The sequence below is a fragment of the Chelonia mydas genome, chromosome 7, assembly GCF_015237465.2.
Source record: "Chelonia mydas isolate rCheMyd1 chromosome 7, rCheMyd1.pri.v2, whole genome shotgun sequence".
Lineage (NCBI taxonomy): Eukaryota > Metazoa > Chordata > Testudines > Cheloniidae > Chelonia > Chelonia mydas.
The window spans coordinates 67,947,488-67,969,249 of record NC_057853.1 but is presented as its reverse complement, the minus strand read 5'-3'; the positions used below and the strand labels follow the sequence as shown (position 1 = coordinate 67,969,249).

The 21,762-nt window shown below is 41.1% G+C and overlaps 1 protein-coding gene across 3 annotated transcripts in view; it reads right to left on the bottom strand.

The window, feature by feature from the left end:
* Positions 1-328: 328 nt before the first annotated feature.
* The window catches only part of SH2D4B (SH2 domain containing 4B), a 103,509-nt gene continuing 82,075 nt past the window's right edge, over positions 329-21,762 (bottom strand). For all 3 annotated transcript variants that reach the window (XM_007067244.3, XM_043551907.1, XM_043551908.1), the window contains exons 7-8: positions 5,831-6,051; positions 329-2,292 (exon numbers count right to left, since the gene is read on the bottom strand). In XM_007067244.3, coding sequence (XP_007067306.2) covers positions 2,200-2,292; positions 5,831-6,051 — 314 coding nt within the window. In that variant the 3' untranslated portion in view covers positions 329-2,199. The remainder of the gene's footprint in view (positions 2,293-5,830; positions 6,052-21,762) is intronic.

The window sequence follows — 21,762 nt, the reverse complement described above, 5'->3', positions numbered from 1 at the left end:
AGAATGGCTGATCCAGAAAGTGAACAATACACTCAGTGAGCCCTGATTATAATTTAGACTGAACCCTAACTTCTTAGACAACCTTTTGAGATAATACAGAAACCTGAGTCAATGTGACCAATGCAACTCACATAGAAACTGTCCAACTAAATTTCCCTCTGTGGAAAGCTAATTGAAATTCTCCCTCACAAGTCACAAACACAGATAGATTTAATCTCACAAAAAGCTAATGTTAACAAATGGAAAATATCCTATATGATATTGCAAGAGATGTCTTAATTTTCTGATTTCAACAAGGATGGGAAGAGGCAATAATGAGGAAAGCTGCTGTCATTATGAAGAGCATTTATTATTTGTGTAACACCATAAGTGTTGGTGGTGCTTAACAAACATGTAAAGACAAGGTCCCTTCCCCTGAAGATCAGCTTACAGTCTAATTCTGACAGATACAATACACAGGATACCCATTCAAGGGCACAAACAAATGGAGTCACCCTCTCAGGAGGAAGGGATTCAACAATAAGAGAAAGGTTTTAAGGGGATGTGGGAGAGTGGCACATATGAATTGTGAGGCTGTTCCAAGCATGAGAATATCATGCATTTAGGCACAAAGCTGAAAGTGAGAGAGAGGCACAAAGGTTGGAGTTAAGAGGGAAGAATTTCAAGGAACAGGCAAAGGAAATGAGATGTGAGATGTAGCTGAGGGCAAAGTCCCTCATTATTCAAAATGGGCCCTAAGTATCTGAAAAGGGTGGAGAAACTACTCACTTAAGGAGTCACAAGGCCATTTAAATTACGTCCCTCCACTGAGAATGACTCATATAAAATACATTATGCTATATATTGTAAACAAACCGTCAGCATGGCCAGACAATTCTGAAATGATGCCCTCCCGGGGAAGGGAGGAATAGGATCTGAGGAACTGAAAGGGAAAACATCTGTATACCCCAGCTGAGTCCAACTGCCAGCTCCTTGCAAAGGGACCTGGAAGCAAACCAGGAGGCCAGTGAGAGTTCTTTAAAATTCTTCTTCTTTATACTTCATAACTTGTCTAATGGAATGATCTCCAACTTATCAATCTACTAAGTCTAAGCAGCTACCCTAAGTTACTCACTTCGGTATACCTGTTCCTTTATATGTGTTCTGATATTTAGTATGTTGCTGTAACAAATGCTTTAAGAGCTCTCTGCCTCATATGTAAAAGTGAACAGGCATGATATCTAATAAATACTTCATGCCTTATATATGGAGCTATCTAACTCCTCGGCTAGCAGAACTGGTAAGGGAGTGTCTGGAACTATAAAAAAGTGAAGCCGGGAAACTGCAAGATGTGGCTTGGGCATCATTGAAAGTAGAGAAATGTCAGGGATTGGCTAAAGTTTTGGGTGAAGATTCAGGTCACTTCATATTTTATCCAGAGTGATTTCCCCATCCTTAATTCATTCATTACTTCAAGTTTCAAAATTACATTCCCAACATAAAATGATTTGTGAAAGTTTTAAATCTTGTAGGTGTTTTTTTTTCCCTGTTGGAAACAGTGATTAGCTACATGGTGCCGAATAATTGACCATCTTCTATAGAATAGGTGAAAGTCTTTCCAATGCCACTGGACCCATAAAGTCTTTAATAGTGCACAGGGTCTTGTGGGGACTGTCTGCTCTGAGGGAAACTTCACTTTATAGGCCTGAATTTGAAAGTAAACAATAAGATATCACAAATTACACAAGTTTTTAAAGTCCATTTGCAAAACTGCAAGACTGACTGATGAGATTGTCATTGGAAACTAGCAAACTCGATGTCAGAGGAAAGAACCTAATTCAACATATTAGTATTTTATACAATGCCTTATGAATGCATAGAGTTGTTCACCTTCCTTCTTAAAGTCATGTCAGTTAGCATTTTCAACCCTGGACATTAGTTGAAAAATTAAAATGACCTTGAGTGTCAATGCCAGTTGACCACATCTCTTAGAAGGACCACTGGGGATTGTCTTCACCTGTAGTCAGTCAGTATTCTCCCATCTTTAAACTCTTGGTGACATAAATAATTACCACAAATCAGGTATCAAACGGTTGCTTCTAGGATCTTTTAGTGGTGGTAGTTTGCTGTTCAAACAGCTAGTGACTGAAGATTTGATAACTAACATACTATTTTAACTATCCATAGGATTTTCATTCTAGTCCTAAAGACTGAAAACAGTCATTCAAATAAAGAACTGTAGTCAGGTGGGTTCTTCCTCTGTCCACATGGTTCCAGTAGTAACTCCCCACCCGAGGATGTGATAATTTCTTCCTGAAAAGATAAAAGGACATTTACAGTATCATTCAAAAGTACTTCAGCCTTCTCCTGTCCCCTCGAGAAACAAAACCACAGCAAAAAAGAAGATCCCCACCCAATTCAAGTAAGGACCAACCCTTTGGTGAGATGAGAAACTGGCTGCTGTTGTCCAACTACACATCTTAAAAAATGATTATCTGCAATTCGAAGTCGACACACAAATGTGCACCTGATAAAACGTACACTGGGATACCAGCAGCTCCTCTTCTCTCTCCAAGGTGTGGAGCTGCCCATACAAAACCAGCTATTTCTTTACCTCTCCTTTATACAGGGACTGATATTCCCTATTCCACACAGTCAGGGGAAAGGATCATGCTAGTTCCACATCCTTCTTAGTGCTCTGCATAATCTGTGCCACCCTCTGATAACTGTATGCCAATATAAAAAGAATGGAATAAAAAACTAAACCATTTTCCACTGTTAGCGTAGAGACTGTTATTCATTATTTAAACTGGCACTTTAGAATACAGTAAAAATTGAGTGGGAAAATAAGAGTTGCATAAATCAAGGGAATTCTGTTTTGTTATTCATTAAAAATGACTGAAACAATTTTAATTAGTCTATTAAAAATGATTTAGGGATTAGATATGGGGCAAAACCATAGATCAGAACATCCCAAAGTTAGGAATGCAGCTGAATCCAAATTTAGATCCAAGTTATTGGGCTGGGATTTTCAAAGGTGCCCAGTTCTCAATTAAACTCAATGGGAATTTGAGTGCCTAACTCCTTTAGGCTCCATTGAAAATACCAGTCTTGGTCCATGCCCAATCACTATGTTGGGTTGAAAATAAATATGGAAATTTCCTATCCAAATGGAAACATTGTGGGAAAGTTATGGGCAAGCAGAGACAGGGGTTTAGTAGGGAAAGCCACTCTCAACTTAATTATAATGTTTGCTGCTTTCAACACTATATTTCTATGCAAAAATAAACCCTACTGGTTGTAAAAACTCATATAAACATTAGACTGGCTGGTGCCACATGATCTTTTGTGGCTGTAAAGTTGGGTAGTAGTTACCTGACCTGACAATCTCCCAACATCCACATGAACCAGTGTCTCCAAATAAAGACCAGAATGAGGCAAAGAAGAGGAAAGAGGGTCAAGCTCTGTACTACTGTCATTTCCTAGCCCCTTTAGTGCTGGTGGCTGGCTCTGAATTCTTACAGCTTTTGCTGTGGTCTTTGGGATCACAGTAAACTTTGGGCTCTGACGATAAATGAATCCACCTACAGTTCATCTTAACCATGACAAAAGACCAGGAACCTTCCTGAAGGAGTTTCATCTAAAACAGAACTGGGGCAGGATCTGGACGAGATTATGGTAATTTTCATTGTGCTGCTTTCACATCCTCTGGCATTGTGTAGCTGGCCATTAAAAGGCTGTGGAGGGCTTGAGAGTGCACTTCAGAGGTAAGGGCAGACAGAAAAGTTTCAGAGACGATGATATGGAAGACAGGAACTGACACTCAGGAGCAAACTGACCAGTTTTACATATGTCCACTAAGCCAGGCAATTAAAAGAGAACTGGGTGGTCACTTTAGAGGAAGAGCAGCTTCTCTAATCAACCTGTCATAGCCACACCTGCCAATTTTATCATCGGGGACGCCCCCCAGGAATATTTTTTCCTTAATGTCTGGGCTTAATAGACATTTTGCTTCTGACAGGTGCCCTTGTTCTCTTTGCTGATGGATGGGCTGTCTTGTGTGGTTATTGCCTATGATGGGCAAGGAGAAAACAAGGGAAATACAGGAACTTTTGTCAGACTTGATTGCCTCAAAAAAGAGGAGGAGACATCACGGCTGCCAGAACTCCTGCCTGAGGGACTGAGTTCCTTGTTTAAGTGCCAGCTGTGCAACTGTAGATGCACTCTCCTATCCCTGGCCAGGAGTATCCTGAGAGTCCCTCTCCAATATACCGATCTAGGTGCTGCTTGTTTCTGTAGGAGGCAGTACAAAGAGATGCACTGACTTTGAAAAAGACAGCCAGCATGAAGGCTTCTTCAAATATATAAAATAAAATAGAGGTGTCTAGGTTCAGCTTTCCTTCTGCTTATCATGTGGGGTTTGTGTTGTATGTATAACGGGCTAGATCCACAGCATAGGCAGCACTATGCCACCTTTCTACCGCCCCGTCCCCTCCCCCGAACTGAAGTTAGAACCATCTATGGCTGCTCTACCTTGTGCCAGGGGATAATGGTCTTGAGGAGTTGTTCCTCTAGCCAGGATCACTGGAGCACATTGCACTCTGGCCCCACCCCTCTTTGGAGTGGACAAATAGAAGGTGTGAGGCAGGCTCACATTTCTCCTATGCTACTTAAATTCTCAGCTGCTGCATTAAGGCAGTTTTAAGACCTCTTCTTGTGCCATTTCTTGAGAGAGGCCAGGAATCTGTCCCAAGCTATTTATGTAGAATATTGCACTCTGCTCTGACTCCTGGTCTGTTTCTTACTTGCAGTGTAAATTCCTTCAGGCAGGAACTGTCATGTTCTGTGGTGCCCTCACTTGTAGGCCCAACTTCTCATCTCCATTAAACTGATGTAAATCTAGTAAATTATTGCAGATTTACCCCAGTGTCACAGAGCAGAATTTCCCCTCTGTTGCTCAGTATAATAAGTAATAACAAGAGGTTCACTGGGGGAAGGAATAGAGAGTGTGTATGTGTGGAGCAAGCCTGCAGAGGTGCTACAAACTGAAGTTCATGGCACCTCAAGAAAGAGAGAAGTGGGAAGGGAAATTGGGAGCAGAGAAGAGGGGAAATTAGGGGAAGAAAAGGAAAGCTCCTTACATGTTGTCTGGGGAGAAATGGAATATGGAAATAGTCAGAGGAGAAAAAGTCCACTGGAATGAGAGTGAATCAAAGATGAGACAAAACAGGAGAGAAGGAAAAGTGAAGGAAATTCTATAGAAGAAGGGAACAATACGGGTGAGGATAAAGAGAAAAACAGAAGAAAAATTGATGGAGAGAGACACATGAGAAGGTAAAAATAACCTTTCCCATCAGAAATTGTGCTGCTTTTTAGTCACAGACTGGCCCATAGGAGGCACAACTTCCAGAAGAGCCAGTTCCTGGCCATGTAGAGTTGTCAGAGGCTCATGGTAAACTTAACTAAATTAAAAGCCATTTTCTTGTAATATTTCCAACCAAATTTTGCAGACCAAAGAAGTTCAGAAAGTGTTAGCTCTGCCAGTCCCTATTAGTGCATCTTTTGGTCCTTCAAAGCAGGCAGTGCATACAAAGCTGGTTAGAATGGGACACAAATGGATACTGAAGATTTTGAAACTGGAAAAAAAAATCCACTGGTTCACTTCAGCAGAGAAACAAAACTCCAGGTGTATGAAGTTTAATTTGTACATTCTGACTAGAGCCAATGTACACTCGTTTAGCTTTTCACTATGGTTATTTCCACTTTCTAGGTTGGTTTCAAATTACATGGTTCCTCTTTAATTTATTAATCTGCTGAGTTCAGTGATTGATCTTTCCACAAGAAGTGATACCTTGTGAAAATCAATAAGATCCGTGAGTGTCGCATGCCGGTTGGGATCCACACCCAAGAAACTGTAGAAATCCCCCGAAGCATCCACCAAAAAGTGTTTGAACCCACTCTGTTGGCGATAAGACAAGGCATAGCCCCAGATTTTCTCACTGACCCGCACCAGGAATGCTCCTTCAGACTTGTTCATTAGCAGCTCTTCTGCCTCCTGGCGGCTAATAATACCTGCCAAGAAGAAAGAGGCCACAGTCATCACATAATGGGCCCTGAAGAACATAGTAATTAAAATGAAATAGACGTGCATTAAAGGGGGAGATGAAGCTGAAACGGGCAAGGCCTCTCAAGTGTTCAAGCACTTACAGTGGAATGTGATTGTGCTAGGAGGTTACAGCTCAGGGGACTCAATAATTATTACCTGTCTTTGATGGAATTCTGCATGCTTAATTTGTTACTTATGTGATTATTAATCATTATTTCCACCTGTTTTACCACATCCCCACTGTCCTCACAGTTCTCCTAAAGATGTGCACAAATACAACCCCTAGAGAAATGAATTAAATAGAAAAGGTCATTTAGTCTCCGGATTCAGTATCTACATTCTAAGCCACTGAAAGAAAGGCGATATCAGAATAGATAGAGCACCGGAATGTCCAGGGGTTGCAGTTTCTGTATCATGGGTACTCAGGGGCTATTGGCCATTATAATTATACTTTTCGTCAGGTAATATAGTACCTCTGATCTGATCATCTCAAAATGTTTTGCAGTTAATAATTAAGGCAATCTTCAATCTAGCAGAGAAAGGTATAATGTGATCCCGTGGCTGGAAGTTGAAGCTAGACAAATTCAGACTGAAAATAAGGTGTAAATTTTTAACAATGAGAGTAATTAACCATTGGAACAATTTACCCAGGGTCATGGTGGATTGTCCACCACTGACCATTTTTAAATCAAGATGGGAGGTTCTTCTAAAAAATCTGCTTTAGAAATTATTTGGGGGAAGTTCTATGGCCTGTGTTATATAGGAGGTCAGACTGTATTATCACAATGGCCCCTTCTTGTCTTGGAATCTCTGACTGTACAAAACACCACTTCCAGACTCCTGAAGGGTTGCATTGCCCTTCAGGAGACAGGGAGAAAGATTGTGTCCCCGGAGATGCAATCTCCCTGGGGCTGCTTGGTATGCATGAGAGTTACACGCTGCACCATTCAATAGCATTATGCAGACTGCTCAACTTTATGTGGTGGCTCATTCCAAAGGCCAATATGGAGAGGAATGAGGTTATATCTTTGTCTTCTCCCCCTCCCTTATTGAGCAACTGGCTCACAGCTAGGAGAAGTTTCTTTGCTAGCTAATGACCACTAACTTATTTAGCAGATTCAAGAAAGATCAAAGCCTGGATTTTCAAAACCATTTGGGGATCAGATTAAAGTTAATGGAAAATAAAAGTGTCCAAATCTCCCTGGTAGCTTTGAAAATCTCACCCCAAACAGGGAAGTTCTGGAAATATTTTGTTTCTTTTAGTTTAGAAAGACCTTAACTTTCTTTAGAGGACAAGAGTCATATGTTATCTCAATCAGGAACCCAAAATTGACATTGTTGAGAGTTCTGAATGTAGACAGAGAGTAATATAGAACCCTAAAATACCCAATGAAAGGTACAGTCAGAAACGTCCACATAACTGGGCTATGTCCTGTCGTAATAACTGGGCCTACAAATTTACTCTAATTGTGAGCTCAACTATGAAAAGTTGAATGAAGGCTCATAAAGTGTCATAATAACCTATAATAAATGTTGATGAGAAAAGGTGCAAAAAGGAGACAGAAAGACTGAGTTAGTCCAACCAAAACTCAAGGACTGTGTTAAGAATATGCCTGGTAAACAAGAGACGTGTGGGATCAGAAATTAGTGAACCAAAATTGATGTGTTGGTAATCAGGCCTAATTGGTGCACAAAATAATAAGAGGATGGGCTATTCCACCCATCACTCCCTTTGAGGTACCTCAAAGAGAGACTCTTTTGGGAAAATCTAATGGAGTGTGATGCTGGCTGACTGAAAAGTGAGAGGAGGGGAAAAAGCGAGCTTCACCTTCATGACTTCCAGCCCTACCATCTCCTGGGACTCTAGACCTTCCTCATTCTAATCTTGAAAGATTTTCTGACCAGAGAGAGGCAGCCAAATGACATTGCCACTTCCACCAGCTTTGGCTAGATCCCAAATGCCACCTGGGATGTGAGACTTCATCCCCATACTTCACCCCAGGCATCCTTTTCCTTCCCTGACTTATTTCTTCTCTTTCCTATCTCTCTTCTTTTTCCTTCTGTCTTACAAGTCTGTCTTAGCAGGTCAAGACTGCATATTTTGCAACACTGCTTGATCCTGGGATCAGAGAGAGCAACTAAATGAAATGCCCTAAACTGCCCGATGGTGGCATGAATTTGCCAGGTCTCAGAGTGGCTGATAAGACCAAGTGCCATGCCTGTGTATTTTCCAGCAGTGAGGTTGCAAGTAAGAGTCAACACCAGAGACAGAACCTGCATTTTTTTAATCTTTGCTGTTCTTTTCTTCCCCCTTTTGTGTATATATGTTTGGTTTTGTCTTCTAGAAAACAGGATCAGATTTTAACAACAGCTCCAGCCCATCTCTACTAACTTCTCTTGTTTTTTTTTTAAATCGATTCTGGATAAGCACATGACAAAAGTAGTAAATTAATGTTCGTGGATAGTGCAACTCACTTCTTTGCATATAGTATTCTAAACTTGCTCTAATCAACATATGATAAGTCTATCAAATTATAGTCTATAGCTATGGCTACATTATGAGCTATGGGCATGATGCCAACTCATGGAGACATACTTGTGCTAGTTTTCATCAACCTACAATGTACTTGGGGTAGAACAGAGAGTAGCAGCACAGGCCAGCCATGCCAAATACATGCCCACAGGATTCAGCCAAGTTTTTACTTGGCAGAGCTAACCCATTCTGCAACTTGCCTCTGCTTGAGCTACATTGGCTACACCACTTCTTTTGGCACACTATTGTAATGACCAAGGTGTAGGCAGTTAAGTCTAGTGGTCAAATCCTGAGTCAGGATTCCAGCCAAGAGTTGAATCCCAAGTCAGGAGTCAAGCCAGGGGTCAAGTTTGAGTCAGGGATAAGGTGGAGGAGCAGGGATCTGGAGCAGGGCAGGAAAGCAGGAACCTGGAGTGGAGGAGGATCTGGGATAAGGAGGGTAGGAACAAGCTGGAAGGCAGGAAGACAAAGCACAGGATTCAGGGGACTAAGTGACAGCCAAGCAGGAATCCACCTACATGCTCAGATGACTTCCTTTGACTCTTTCTGGGCTTAAGTAGTACATCCGAGGCAGTCAGTAGGGCCAGACATCTCCCCCAATAAGGAGCTTCGTAGGAGGAGCATTAGGTGAGCTAGAGCTCTTCTAGTTCTCTTCTCCACGGGTTACAGGGAGCTACTGGGTGGTGGCCACAGTCCGAGCACTGCCTGGGGCGCCATGGGCCCAGGTTCAAGACCGAACTCTCACAGCTGGTATGATGAGAGCTAGCTCAAATATGTCTACACAAGTTGGAAATCACTGTGATGATTAGGCAGCCATGTCATACAATGCATTCGAATGGGTATAGTCCCAAGCTTACAGTTTAATGGGGATAAAAGATTCTGCGTTTCTTTTACAGAATCCCACAAACACTTTGAGCACTCAATGGCATCCAATGGTTCAAATCCACACTTCTTGTGTGAATTTGTTATACTTTAGTGTATTTATAACTGTGATCTGAGGAACAAATTTCAATTTATGGTAGGTGAGAGTATACCTTCTGAAATCAAAGCAGAAGTGTCTCATGGTAGATTCCCTATATACACAAGCCCAGATTCGGCATTTAAGGAGAGGCAGTGCATATAGCACCCTGAACTAAAAGAAGCAGTTAGAGGCAAAAAGGCATCCTTTAAAAATTGGACGACAAATCCTACTGAGGAAAATAGAAAGGAGCATAAACTCTGGCAAGTTAAGTGTAAAGGTATAATTAGGCAGGCCAAAACAGAATGTGAAGAACAACTAGCAAGAGACACAAAAACTAACAGCAAAAAAAAAATGTAAGTATGTCAGAAAGCAGGAAGTCTGCCAAACAATTACTGGATGACTGAGGTGCTAAAGGAGCGCTCAAGGAAGATAAGGCTGTTGCAGAGAAGCTAAATAAATTCTTTGCATCCAGCTTCACTGCAGAGGATGTGAGGGAGATTCCCAAACCTGAGCCACTCTTTTTTGGTGACAAATATGAGGAACTGTCTCAGACTGAGGTGTCATTACAGAAGGTTTTGAAACAAATTGATAAACTGAACAGTAATAAGTCACTGGGACCAGATGGTATTCACCCAAGAGTTCTGCAGGAACTCAGATGTGAAATTGCAGAACTGCTAACTGTGCTAAGTAACCTATTTCTTAAATCAGCCTCTGTACCAAATGACTGGAGGATAATTAATGTAACAGTGATTTTTTAAAAAGGCTCCAGAGGCAACCCTGGTAAATACAGGCCAGTAAGCCTAACTTCAGTACTAGGCAAACTGGTTGAAACTATAGTAAAGAATAGAATTATCAGGCACATCGGTGAATACAATTTGTTTGGGAAGAGTCACTATAGCTTGTGTAAAGGGAAATCATGCCTCACCAATCATTTAAAATTCTTTGAGGGGGGTCCACAAACATGTAGACAAGGGTAATCCAATGGATATAGTGTACTTGGACTTTCAGAAAACCTTTGACAAGGTCCATCACCATAGGCTCTTAAGGAAAGTAAGCTGTCATGTGATAAGAGGGCCTCCTCTCATGGATCAGTAATTGGTTAAAAGATAGGAAACGAAGGATAGGAATAAATGGTCAGTTTTCACAGTGAAGAGAGGTGAATAGCAGCATCCCCCAAGGATCTGTATGGGCACCAGTGCTGTTCAACATATTCAAAAATGATCTGGAAAAAAGGGGTAAATAGTGAGGTGTCAAAGTCTGCAGATGATACAAAACTACAAGACAGTTAAGTCCAAAGCAGCCTGTGAAGAGTTACAAAGAGATCTCACTAAACTGCATGACTGGGCAACAAAATGGTAGATGAAATTCAATACTGATAAATGCAAAGTAATGCACATTGGAAAACACAATCCAAACTCTACATACAAAATGATGAGGTCTAAATTAGCTGTTATCACTCAAAAGATTTTGGTGTCATTGTGGATAGTTCTCTGAAAACATCCACTCAAAGTGCTGTGACAGTCAAAAACGCTAACAGAATGTTAGGAACCATTAGGAAGGCATAGATAAGACAGAAAATATCAAAATGATACTATATAAATCCATGGTATGCCCACACCTTAAATACTGTGTGCAGTTCTGGTTGCTCCATCTCAAAAAGATATATTAGAATTGGAAAATGTACAGAGAAGGGTATGGACCAGTTGCTATATGAGAAAATATTAAAAAGACTGAGATTGTTCAGCTTGGCAAAGAGACGACTAAGCAGGGGGACATGATAAAGGTCTATAAAATCATGAATGGTGTGAAGAAAGTGAATAAGGAAGTGTTATTTATGCCTTTGCATGACACAAGAACCAGAGGTCACCCAATGAAATTAATATGCAGCAGGTTTAAAACAAATAAAAGGGAGTACTTCTTCACACAACACACAGTCAACCTGTGGAACTCATTGCCAGGGGATGTTGTGAAGGTCAAAAATATAACTGGGTTCAAAAAGGAATTAGATAAATTCACGGAGCATAGGTCTATCGAGGGCTATTGGCCAAGATGGTCAGGGATGCATTAGGGATGTCCCTAATGCTCTGACTGCCAGATACTGGGACTAGATGGCAGGGGATGGATCACTTGGTAATTGCCCTGTTCTGTTCATTCCCTCTGAAGCATCTGGCATTGACCACTGTTAGAAGACAGGATATGGGGCTAGATAGACCATTGGTCTGACCCAGTATGGCCATTTTTATGTTCTTATGACTAAGACTCAGAAAACCTGGGATCTATTCTCAGCTCTCCCACCAACCTGCTGTGTGACCTTAGAGAAGTCATTTCACCTTTTTTCCTTCACCTTTTGCCTATTTAGATGGCATGCTCTTTGGGGGCAGGGACAATCTCTTCTTGTGTTGGTACTTTGCTTAACCCAATGGGGCCCCATTCTAAGTGGGCCTGGTAGACTTTACTCTAGTACGTCATAATAGTAAGCACATGTTTAAGTGCTTGGCTAAATGAGGACTACAATATGGGAACAGTAGCCTCCTTTCTGGAAAGCACTGTATTCTCTTATCATGAAACATGCAAACCAGGCAGACATATGCATCTGTTTAGAAATGACATGCAAATGATCAGCCTAACAACTCAATTAGTCCATTTCACAAAATCAAAAGAATGTTGTTAGGGAGGAAAAGAGAAGTGTTCAGATCTGAATTGTTAAAAATTACTCTCGTTGAACAGTTCAAAGGAAGAATAGTGCCACTATGGATCCATGTGACATATATTATGTGAAGCTACATCATTAAATCCTAATATAAGATGCTATGTGCCAAGCATGACACAGAAACTAGTTCTGAAATCAAACTACTTGTTGAGGCAAAGATCCAATCCTCAGTCATATTGCCCTAATTTGAATATAGAAACAAAAGATTTAATAGTGATTAGAGCCTGGTTCTCTTATAAACAACAGTTACCTCTACTAGAAAATACACAGGTAAGGTACTCTTACAACAATCTCATAGTGTGTATGTTGCATCTCCTTCCAAGGGCTGGCCTACTGATGGACAAAAGCCTACTTCTGCTACCACTTAAAGGAGTTACTCCATTAATTCAAGTGGTCAAGGTCTGTGCTGAGATGCTACAATTCCCAGGTTTAAATCCTGCTGATGACACAAGTGTGTGGCAGGGGAGGTTGTGATTACGCTCTTTCTTCCTTACAGTGACAGAACTGTCCTGGGGCCCTTCTTGGGAGTAACAGGAAGTGTGCAATCCAACAGCTTTACAGCAGGGGAATAAAAGAAGAGAAGGACATACATAATTTGGAGAACACTGAGCTGAGGATATTTCAGGGTCTGAATGACCATCACAATCAGGCATACACCACCAAACATGTTTAATCTCAGTTCATTTAATTCAAAATAATCTGTTCACCTGCTCCCAACTCCCACAGTTAAAACACTGCAGGCTTTCACACAACACTGTCTTCCTTGCCAGAGCTTGCTTTTCTTCTCAGGCATCAGAGCTGGTTGGTAGGTTAGAAATGCTACATTGCTTATGGCCAAGTTGTTTTTGTTTTTGTTTTAATTCTCTTTTTTCCTAAAGATGGTGTAATAAATGATCAGCCAGCTGCATTCTTCACTTTCTCTCTCCTGATACTGTTAATGGCTCCTGGGAACATCATCTCCTTTTTTCCCTCTCCCCCATTTTATTTTATTTTTCTACAGTTCAGTTCTTCAGCGGGTGGTAATTAAAGCAATGAAAATTTCCCTCCACCCTTTCAAAATGTTATACTATTCTCATGGCAACAAGAAAAAGAGTGGCACCACTTGCTCTTGAGACGGCTGTTGAGAAATAAACAACATCTGTGAAAACCCTACACGAACATTAAAATGATTGCAACTAAAGTCAAGAAACTTTGGTTTCCCAAGGCTCTGGTAAGAGGTGTAGACTCACCAATGCTTTTATTTGTGTTTATTACAATATTAATTAGAAATACTATCTGGAAAAGAAACCTCTGATGCTTTGAAAGTTATTTTCTTTCTCTCTTTCTCTCTATTTCCTGTTAATCTCTTTACAAAAAATACGACCAGATCCTCAACAGCACAGCTCCATTGACAGCAAACTACTGCAAAGCTATGCTGATTTTATACCAGGGGAGGATGTAGCCTCTAGTATCAAAATCAGTAATAATTTCAAATAAGATCAGCTTTTTCCAATGAGATCATTTAAAATAACAACATTACTATTAAACTCAGGACTAGTTCATTCGTTTTAACTCTTCAGGCAATGCAGCACATAATGGTGTACAGGGATATCAGCTCCTTACCAAACTGAATCTAGAGCCAACTCACTTAATCGCCACCTGCTATGTCAATTAATAAGTGTCAGTGAATACATATGCTGCTGTCTGATGTGGTTCAGGCTGCATCAGAACTATTGGCCATGATCTTCAGTCCTCACTCCATCAGGAGTCCTACTAAAGAGAAAGGACTGCATGATTTTATCTAATACTTCTTGAATATGTAAAAACCCTATGAAGTGCAATATGGACAAACGGCTTGATTTTACACAGACATACAGGCACCCATAATATATAGGTACAAATATCTGCATGGACACTTTCAACATTCTAGCACCTGAGTGCACAGAAGCGTTAAATATTTCTGTGCAACTGTCTATAGATGTAGGCTGAAAATTTGGTTTGAAAACTCTAGTTATCTCTAATGGTAGAAAAGCAAGTGATACATAATCATCTGATCCATTACTGATTAAGGACTGACTTTTTAAATGCAGTGGTCTATGTTGGTGTGATACTTCCAGTAATTTACAGAAGATAGAAGTATCTTAAAGATTTTCATTGTAATTTTGTCATTTTGAATGTTGCCTGTTATTTGAAAAGAAGAGAATTGTAATATTTAGAGTACACTGGAATCCTGTAACAACAGAAGGGCCCATTACAAATTTAGTGGGTACGGCTCAAAATCTTGACACAGCCACTGAGTTTCTAATGGCTCCCACTCTATAGTAATGAGAGGAATTATTTGAAATACTATGGAGTAGGATTCCAATTGCATGCTGGAGGGTTTCCTTCCTTTTTTGCATAATTGTTTAAAATAGAGCAGATGTACTACATAAAGACATATTAATATAATATTAGAAAAGATATGAATTTAAACTAGAAAAGCCAATTTAAAATTTAAGCAGTAAAACAAGAAGATAAAGCAGTAAAGCAAGACTGGATGGTCTAAAACAACTGTTCTATCTTTAACTCTATGACTTTATCATCAATTGGTATCTTGACTACATTGCTGTGCAAATAGTGTGCATCTAATACACCACATGAACCACAATCGAGGCACAATTGCAACACATGAAAGACAGAGTGAGACTTATGAACATATTGGCTGTCGTGTATTTGTAAACCTCTTAGAGTTATTGTAATTTTTTTAAAAAATGTATAGCAAGAATTTGACTGGAATTAGAGGCACATTATTGCAGGGAGTTAACCAGAATTATTTTGCTTTTCAACGGTGTAATTTACAACGAAATATTAGACAGACTTGTGTGAGATCAGGCTGAACACAGCCAAAAAGTATTCAGGTGCATTCCTCAGAATAAAACTTATTTACTTTGCTGATGTTTGCCGCTCCTTTTTCATTAGCTTATCCACAAAGCTGTATTTGCTGCGAGTAAGAGTAAAAGTATCATGAATACTAGCATGAATAAATATTATTTAGAATATTCATGCTGGAAGTGCTTTCATGACCATTATGAAAAGTTTTCTATTACTTGCACAATTGATTTGTTGAACTCACAGATAATGAATAGAAAAGAGACTTTTCATAGAATCATAGAACTGGAAGGGACCTTGAGAGGTCATCTAGTCCAGTCCCCTGCACTCAAGGCAGGACTAAGTATTATCTGAACCATCCCTGACAGGTGTTTGTCCAACCTGATCTTTAAAATCCCCAGTGATGGAGATTCTACAACCTCCCTAGGCAATTTATTCCAGTGCTTAACCACTCTGACAGTTAGGAATTTTTTAGGTCGCCAACTCCCCTTGACTTTTCTTTCATTACAGTCAATATAAAATGTATTTTATCTGAATCTAGGCCCCAATTTAGCCAGGCTAAACTAAGCACATTGTTTAGTTCTCACTGATATCTGCATGCAGTTAAAATGGAACATGTGATCAAGTGCTTTGCTGAATCAAGGCCTAATTTCAAAGTATAAATCACATACCAAGAAACTGATTCAAAAAGGACTCAAAAGTGCAGCTCTTCTTTGAATTTGTGAGAAAACTGGAACTTTCAGTGTTGTTAAAAAAACTAAATTATTGTTTTGAACAGGGTTGCCAGGCGTCCGGTTTTCAATGGGAACACCTGGTCGAAAATGGACCCTGCCAGCTCTGGTCAGCACTGCTGACCGGGCCGTTAAAAGTCCAGTTGGCTGCCTGCAGCAGGGCAGGCAGCGTACCTGCCTGGCTCCGCGCGGCTCCCAGGAAGCGGCCGGCATGTCCCTCTGGCTCCTAGGTTGAGGAACGGCCAGGGGGGATCCGTGCGCTGCCCCTGCCCTGAGTGCCAGCGCCACAGTTCCCATTATCCAGGAACCTTGGCCAATGGGAGCAGCCGGGGTGGCGCATGCAGGCAGGGGCGATGTGCAGAGGCACCTGACTGCGCCTCCACCTAGGAGCCAGAGGGAGATTTTGCCACTTCTGGGAGCTGCCTGAGGTAAGCTCGCATGTCTCATCCCCTATCCCAGCCCGGAGCCACCTTCTGCATCCGAAACTCCCTCCCAGAGCCCTCACCCCCTCTCACACCCCAACCCCTTGCCCCAGCCCGGAGCCCCCTCCCGCACCCTGAACTCTTCATTTCTGGCCCCACCCCAGAGCCTGCACCCCTATCCCAGAGTCCATAGCCCCTCCCACACCCCAACCCCCTTCCCCAGCCTGGAACCCCCTCTTGCACTCTGAACCCCTCATTTCTGGCCCCATTCTGGAGCCCACACTCCCAGCCCAGAGCCCATACTCCTCCCACACCCCAACTCCAGCCTGAAGCCTCCTCCCACACTCCAAACCCCTCGGCGCCAACTCCCAGCCCGAAGTCCCTTCCTGCACCCCAAACCGTTCATCTATAGCCCAACCCCAGAGCCCGCACTCCCAGATGGAGCCCTCCACCCACCTTGCAATCCCCTGTCCCAGCCCAGTGTAAATGAGAGGGAGCGAAGGTGGGGGGAGAGTGAGCGATGGAGGGAGGGGTGATGAAGTCAGTGGGGCAGCACCTCAGAGAAGGGGCAGAGCAGTGGCTTGGCCTCAGGGAAGGGGTGGGGTGGGGGTGTTCAGTTTTCTGCAAACAGAAAGTTGGCAACCTTAGTTATGAATCATGTTTATCACAAAAGTGCCTGCAGGGGTCCATTGTGCTAGGCACTGTACAAACACACAGCGATAGACACAGAACTTACCTTACTCTCATTGGGAAAGTACCAGCTTTCCCATGTATTCAAATGGTAGCTGCACATTCTGAGGCCCACACTACACCATCTGACTGGTGGGAAGCATCAGTAAGACGGCAACTTCCACTGGGAAACCATTTGATGTTCAAGAGGTAGTGATACTCTGACAAATATTTTTTTTAAAAGTTCTGAAAATCTATTTTCCAAGCTACACATATTTTGGCCTACCCAAAGCAAATAATTCAACTGAAGCCACTGCGGACTGGTGCAGATGCATTTGTAAGAACTTTATTTAGCAAGTATTGATGTTTTTATCTAAAGCATTATAAAAAATTGCTGCAGTTTTTCTTTAATTAATGTGAAGGTTGGAGAGGCTTCCCCTCCAGGAAGCAACACAACACAAAAAGCAAAGATAAAGGGGGAAAGCATCCTATATTAATATTCAGAGCAACAGACTAACAGCCCTCTCCCTTTCATGAAGCTAAAAATGATAGAGTAATCAAATGCCAAAAAAATATAACCCTAATACTTGGGAATATCATAAAAATCACCAGTGTATTTTAATATGCAACAGTAAAAGGGAAATACGATCCAGTACTTGAGTCTGCAGTGAGCGTTAAAAGGGAATTCAAAATCGTAAAGCAAACTGTGATTGTATCAAAGTTAAAGCACTAAATTCTACCACCAGGTTAAAATGCAGCAATGGAAGAATGTAGTCATCACACCACAAAGTGTAAAGATTAAAAAATAACCCAATAAAACCTTTATCTGCTTAAACTCCCTTCTTTCTGTTCTGAGGCACTGTCAACATGTAAGCACCACACACTGTTTCCTCTTTGGATTAAACTAAAAGGTCTTCACAAAAATGGCACAAATATTCTCTCTCCCTAGGTTACCTGCAACCTATGTTGGAATTATGTGATCCATGTCTCCCAGGTTTGAGCCTTAGGTGTTCAAGGAGCTCCATACCTCCCAAGAGGAGAGTTCAGACTGGATGAAGTTCCCTTTCTCGCTAGTTAGAATGACTGAAGTGCAATACTGCATGCAATGTCATAGAGAAAATGCAAGAGCAGACAGATGTGCTGGAGGAGTTCAAAACCATGTAATGGAATAGAAAAAAAAATCAATACCTGGTTAGTACAATGAATAGTAGGAGTTGGGAAATCCCAATGGATATTTTTGAACCCAGAATGAAGGAGAGTGCACATTTTGGAGCAAAAAAGCAGTATAGGATAAACCTGAAGCTGCTGAGCCAGCATTTGCAAGCAATGCTCACAATTTGTAGGTCTCACCGCAAGGCAGAAGGGAATGGTGAAACAAATACTGAAATTGCCCAAGAGGTGGCATGAGCATTAATCTCCTGCATAACAAATATTTGTAGGGAAGGTGGTTAGTAGCCAGCTCCCCCAGCCAGAAACGTAAGAAATATGAAGGGAGAGGGAAGTGAAGGTTGCTGGATGACTGCTCTTTCTAGTGTGAGAATCATACCAACTGCCATTCTGTGTTCCTATGAAGAAAAGCTTCCACAATATGAGACATTGAGGCCACACCAGAAGGTGCAGTGCTCCTCAATTTCACATATCAGGAGACTATGTCACTAAGTAGGCCCTTGGTTAGCTGATAGGAACTGTGTGTCCTTTCTGAGCAGAACTGTCTAGGAAGCATTTGTAGGATCCCAGCCTTAAAGTCTGCCACTCTATTATAACGGCAATATTTTTATTTTAAAACTTTTTTTTTTTTACGGTGCACTACTTTTCTTGAATAGGTGGAAGAACAAATAGTGAAAGAAGAGATCAGTATCACAGTGTATAAATAGTCATGGCTGGTAGATAACAATAGCTCTGCCTCTGCCATTGCAAAGTGGAAGCAATACAGAATGAAAAGCAAAGCAAAAGTAAATGAAATACAGGTGGTAATGGAAACAAAACTGCTGCAGCAGTTAACCATCAGTAGGTAATGCAGGCTGAACTCGCATAGGACTAGATTTTTCACCGATCTCTGCATGCCTATTCAGGCACCAAAATAAGTGGAAAGATTTTCAAAAATGCTTAGTACCCAGCATGCTGAGCTCTTTTCAAAATCTGGCCATAAGTGTAAAAATGGAAGCTATGGGCAGCTGAGTTCCTTTGAAAATCTGGTTTCAGGGTAGGAGCCATGTTCGTCTGTATCCGCAAAAAGAACAGGAGTACTTGTGGCACCTTAGAGACTAACACATTTATTTGAGCATAAGCTTTCGTGAGCTACAGCTCACTTCATCGGATGCATCGGATGAAGTGAGTTGTAGCTCACGAAAGCTTATTCTCAAATAAGTTTGTTAGTCTCTAAGGTGCCACAAGTACTCCTGTTCTTTTTGAAAATCTGGTCCCCTCAGGTTGAGACTGCTGAGCCCTTGAAAGCCTAGTTCTGGGTGCTTTTGAAAATCTGGCCCGGAGTCAATAATAAGTAGCAATGCCAGAGACTCTCCCATTGCTGGAACAAAGAAGGAACTTATAGTTGGTAACAGGCTGACAAAGGGAGTTACTGAAATGGAAATGGCAACAAAGTCAAAACTCCCAGTTGTACTAATAGCAATAAGAGAAACAAGTTTGGACATAGGTATCACTGGTGTACACCTAAGGGAATAGAACAATGACCCGTTCATATTCTGCCACTCTTGTCTGTATACACAATGCTCATTAACAACAATTCTTCAGTTTACAGAGTTCATTTTGGGCAGCATTAGTACTGCAAAGTCGACTTATGCCGGCCAAACAGCCCCCTTGAGAACTCCCTCCTTCTCCAGCTCCATTACCCACTGCTGCTGTCTTGTCTGCTAGAGATCAGCATCAAGGGAAGAAGGGGAGCAGGTGTGGTGGGGCAAAGCTTCATTTGTGCCCCATTCCGGGCTGAAGGAAGATAAAGCTGCCACCCTGTAAACTGTTCACCTGAAATTTTAACTTAAACCTTGGCTGGACAGCACAGAATCAGGGTTTCATTATCAGCTCCCTGGCAGTCCTCACTCTGCACCGCAGCTGGGCTCTGTACATCACTGTATGGAGCACTAAGCCCAAGAGGAACAGTGTATGTCTAATGGTGAGTATCCCTCCAGACCAAGGTGGCACAGCATTGGGGAGCTTACACGGTGCATAGACCCTGTACTGGGCCTTTCTAGAGGGGAAAATTTCACCCAAGATAAGCAAAAGGTATACAAATAGTACAAGCCTGATTCTTATTTACACTAATGTCCCTTTAGACCATTCGGGCAGTGTGAAGGGACCTTATTGGGAGAGAGAATCAGGCTCTGAAAAGACTTTTTATTCTGAATTCCCAAAGACTGAAATTCTTTAAAAATTGTCCAAATCCCATTAAAATTCATTGGGCACCTAACTCCCTTAGACATATTTTGAAATCCCATCCTAAATGACTACTGCACTAAATAATATATTTTCTATCAGGTTTAATGAGAATTAGGTGTGCTATGCCCCACATTGCTAGCATGGCACATAGTTAATTCCCTAGGCATGCTACTGGAAACATACCTCTTAACTGTCTCTTCAAAGTTCATTCTTTAACTCGACTACCAAATACTGTAAACCTCTTTATATTCACTGTCAAAATATTTAGACTATATTCACTAACAAGCAGTCAGCTCATAAAGGCACTTGCATTACTTGTGTGAACACACTGCTGGTATAATGGAGCTATACATTTGTCTGTTACGGTCTTCTCAAAGTATACTGTAGATTGCCCCACTACCTCCCCCCTCAGTTCGGCTTTCAGACAGCATTACACCAGGATAGAAGGAAAGATCTCAAATGATTTCTACTTTATTACTCATTGCCTAAAAGTGAAATACAGGAGGCACAGACAAGATCTTTTGCTTTTTATGTCTCTCAATTTATCCCACATACATATTTCTCAAGTCTTCCACTGGCGATAGACCTCTTTGGTCTGAAATTCCTTCATTATGTCTTTGCTATTTCTCATTCATTTTTGTGTCTTTTCTCTTCTTATCTCAACAGCTTCTCAAAACTAGTTCTTTAAAGTAATTATTAAAGGAAATGTTAGCCTTCCCATTTTCAGTAGTTTCTCAAAGCTTTCAGAAGTCACCCAGATTTACTATTGCATGCCCATTCCTTTTATTTACAATCAGATATGAGACATTACCAATGCTAACACACAGGAATGCATGGTTGAATATTGGTCTGGTCAAATGATTCACAGAAAATAATGTATCCAATGAACTTTGGCCTTTTTTAGGTCTGTGGATCATTCAAGAACCAATCCCAATTTGTAAATAAATGAATAAATAAGTAAATAAGTAATTTAGTAAATTAGTAAATATTCACTGAATAGTTTATGAACACAGATTCCAGCTTATGAGATGTTTGCAAACTGTATGTTTGCTATTTGAGGTGTGTGATTGGCCATCTAGGATACATGTTTAGTTTGTTTTTTCTGCCCTCTGGGATGACTAAAACTTTATAAATGGGAGTAAAACAAATAATGAACAGTGAATACTCTTGTTTATGTATGAATATTCTTGATCCCATGCAAATATGGGCATCTGTATGAATAACCACAATTTGCAAAAATTTATGCAGATAGAAACACATTCACAGCTATGGCTACAAACAGCATTAAAAAAAAGGAACAAATATGCTTTGAAAAAACAGCTGTTCCATAATCCAATAAAGAGTCTGCAAACACTATTTTTTTCAGGATATGACCAGTTCTCAATGTCTAGATAAAGAGTGAATTTGTGTT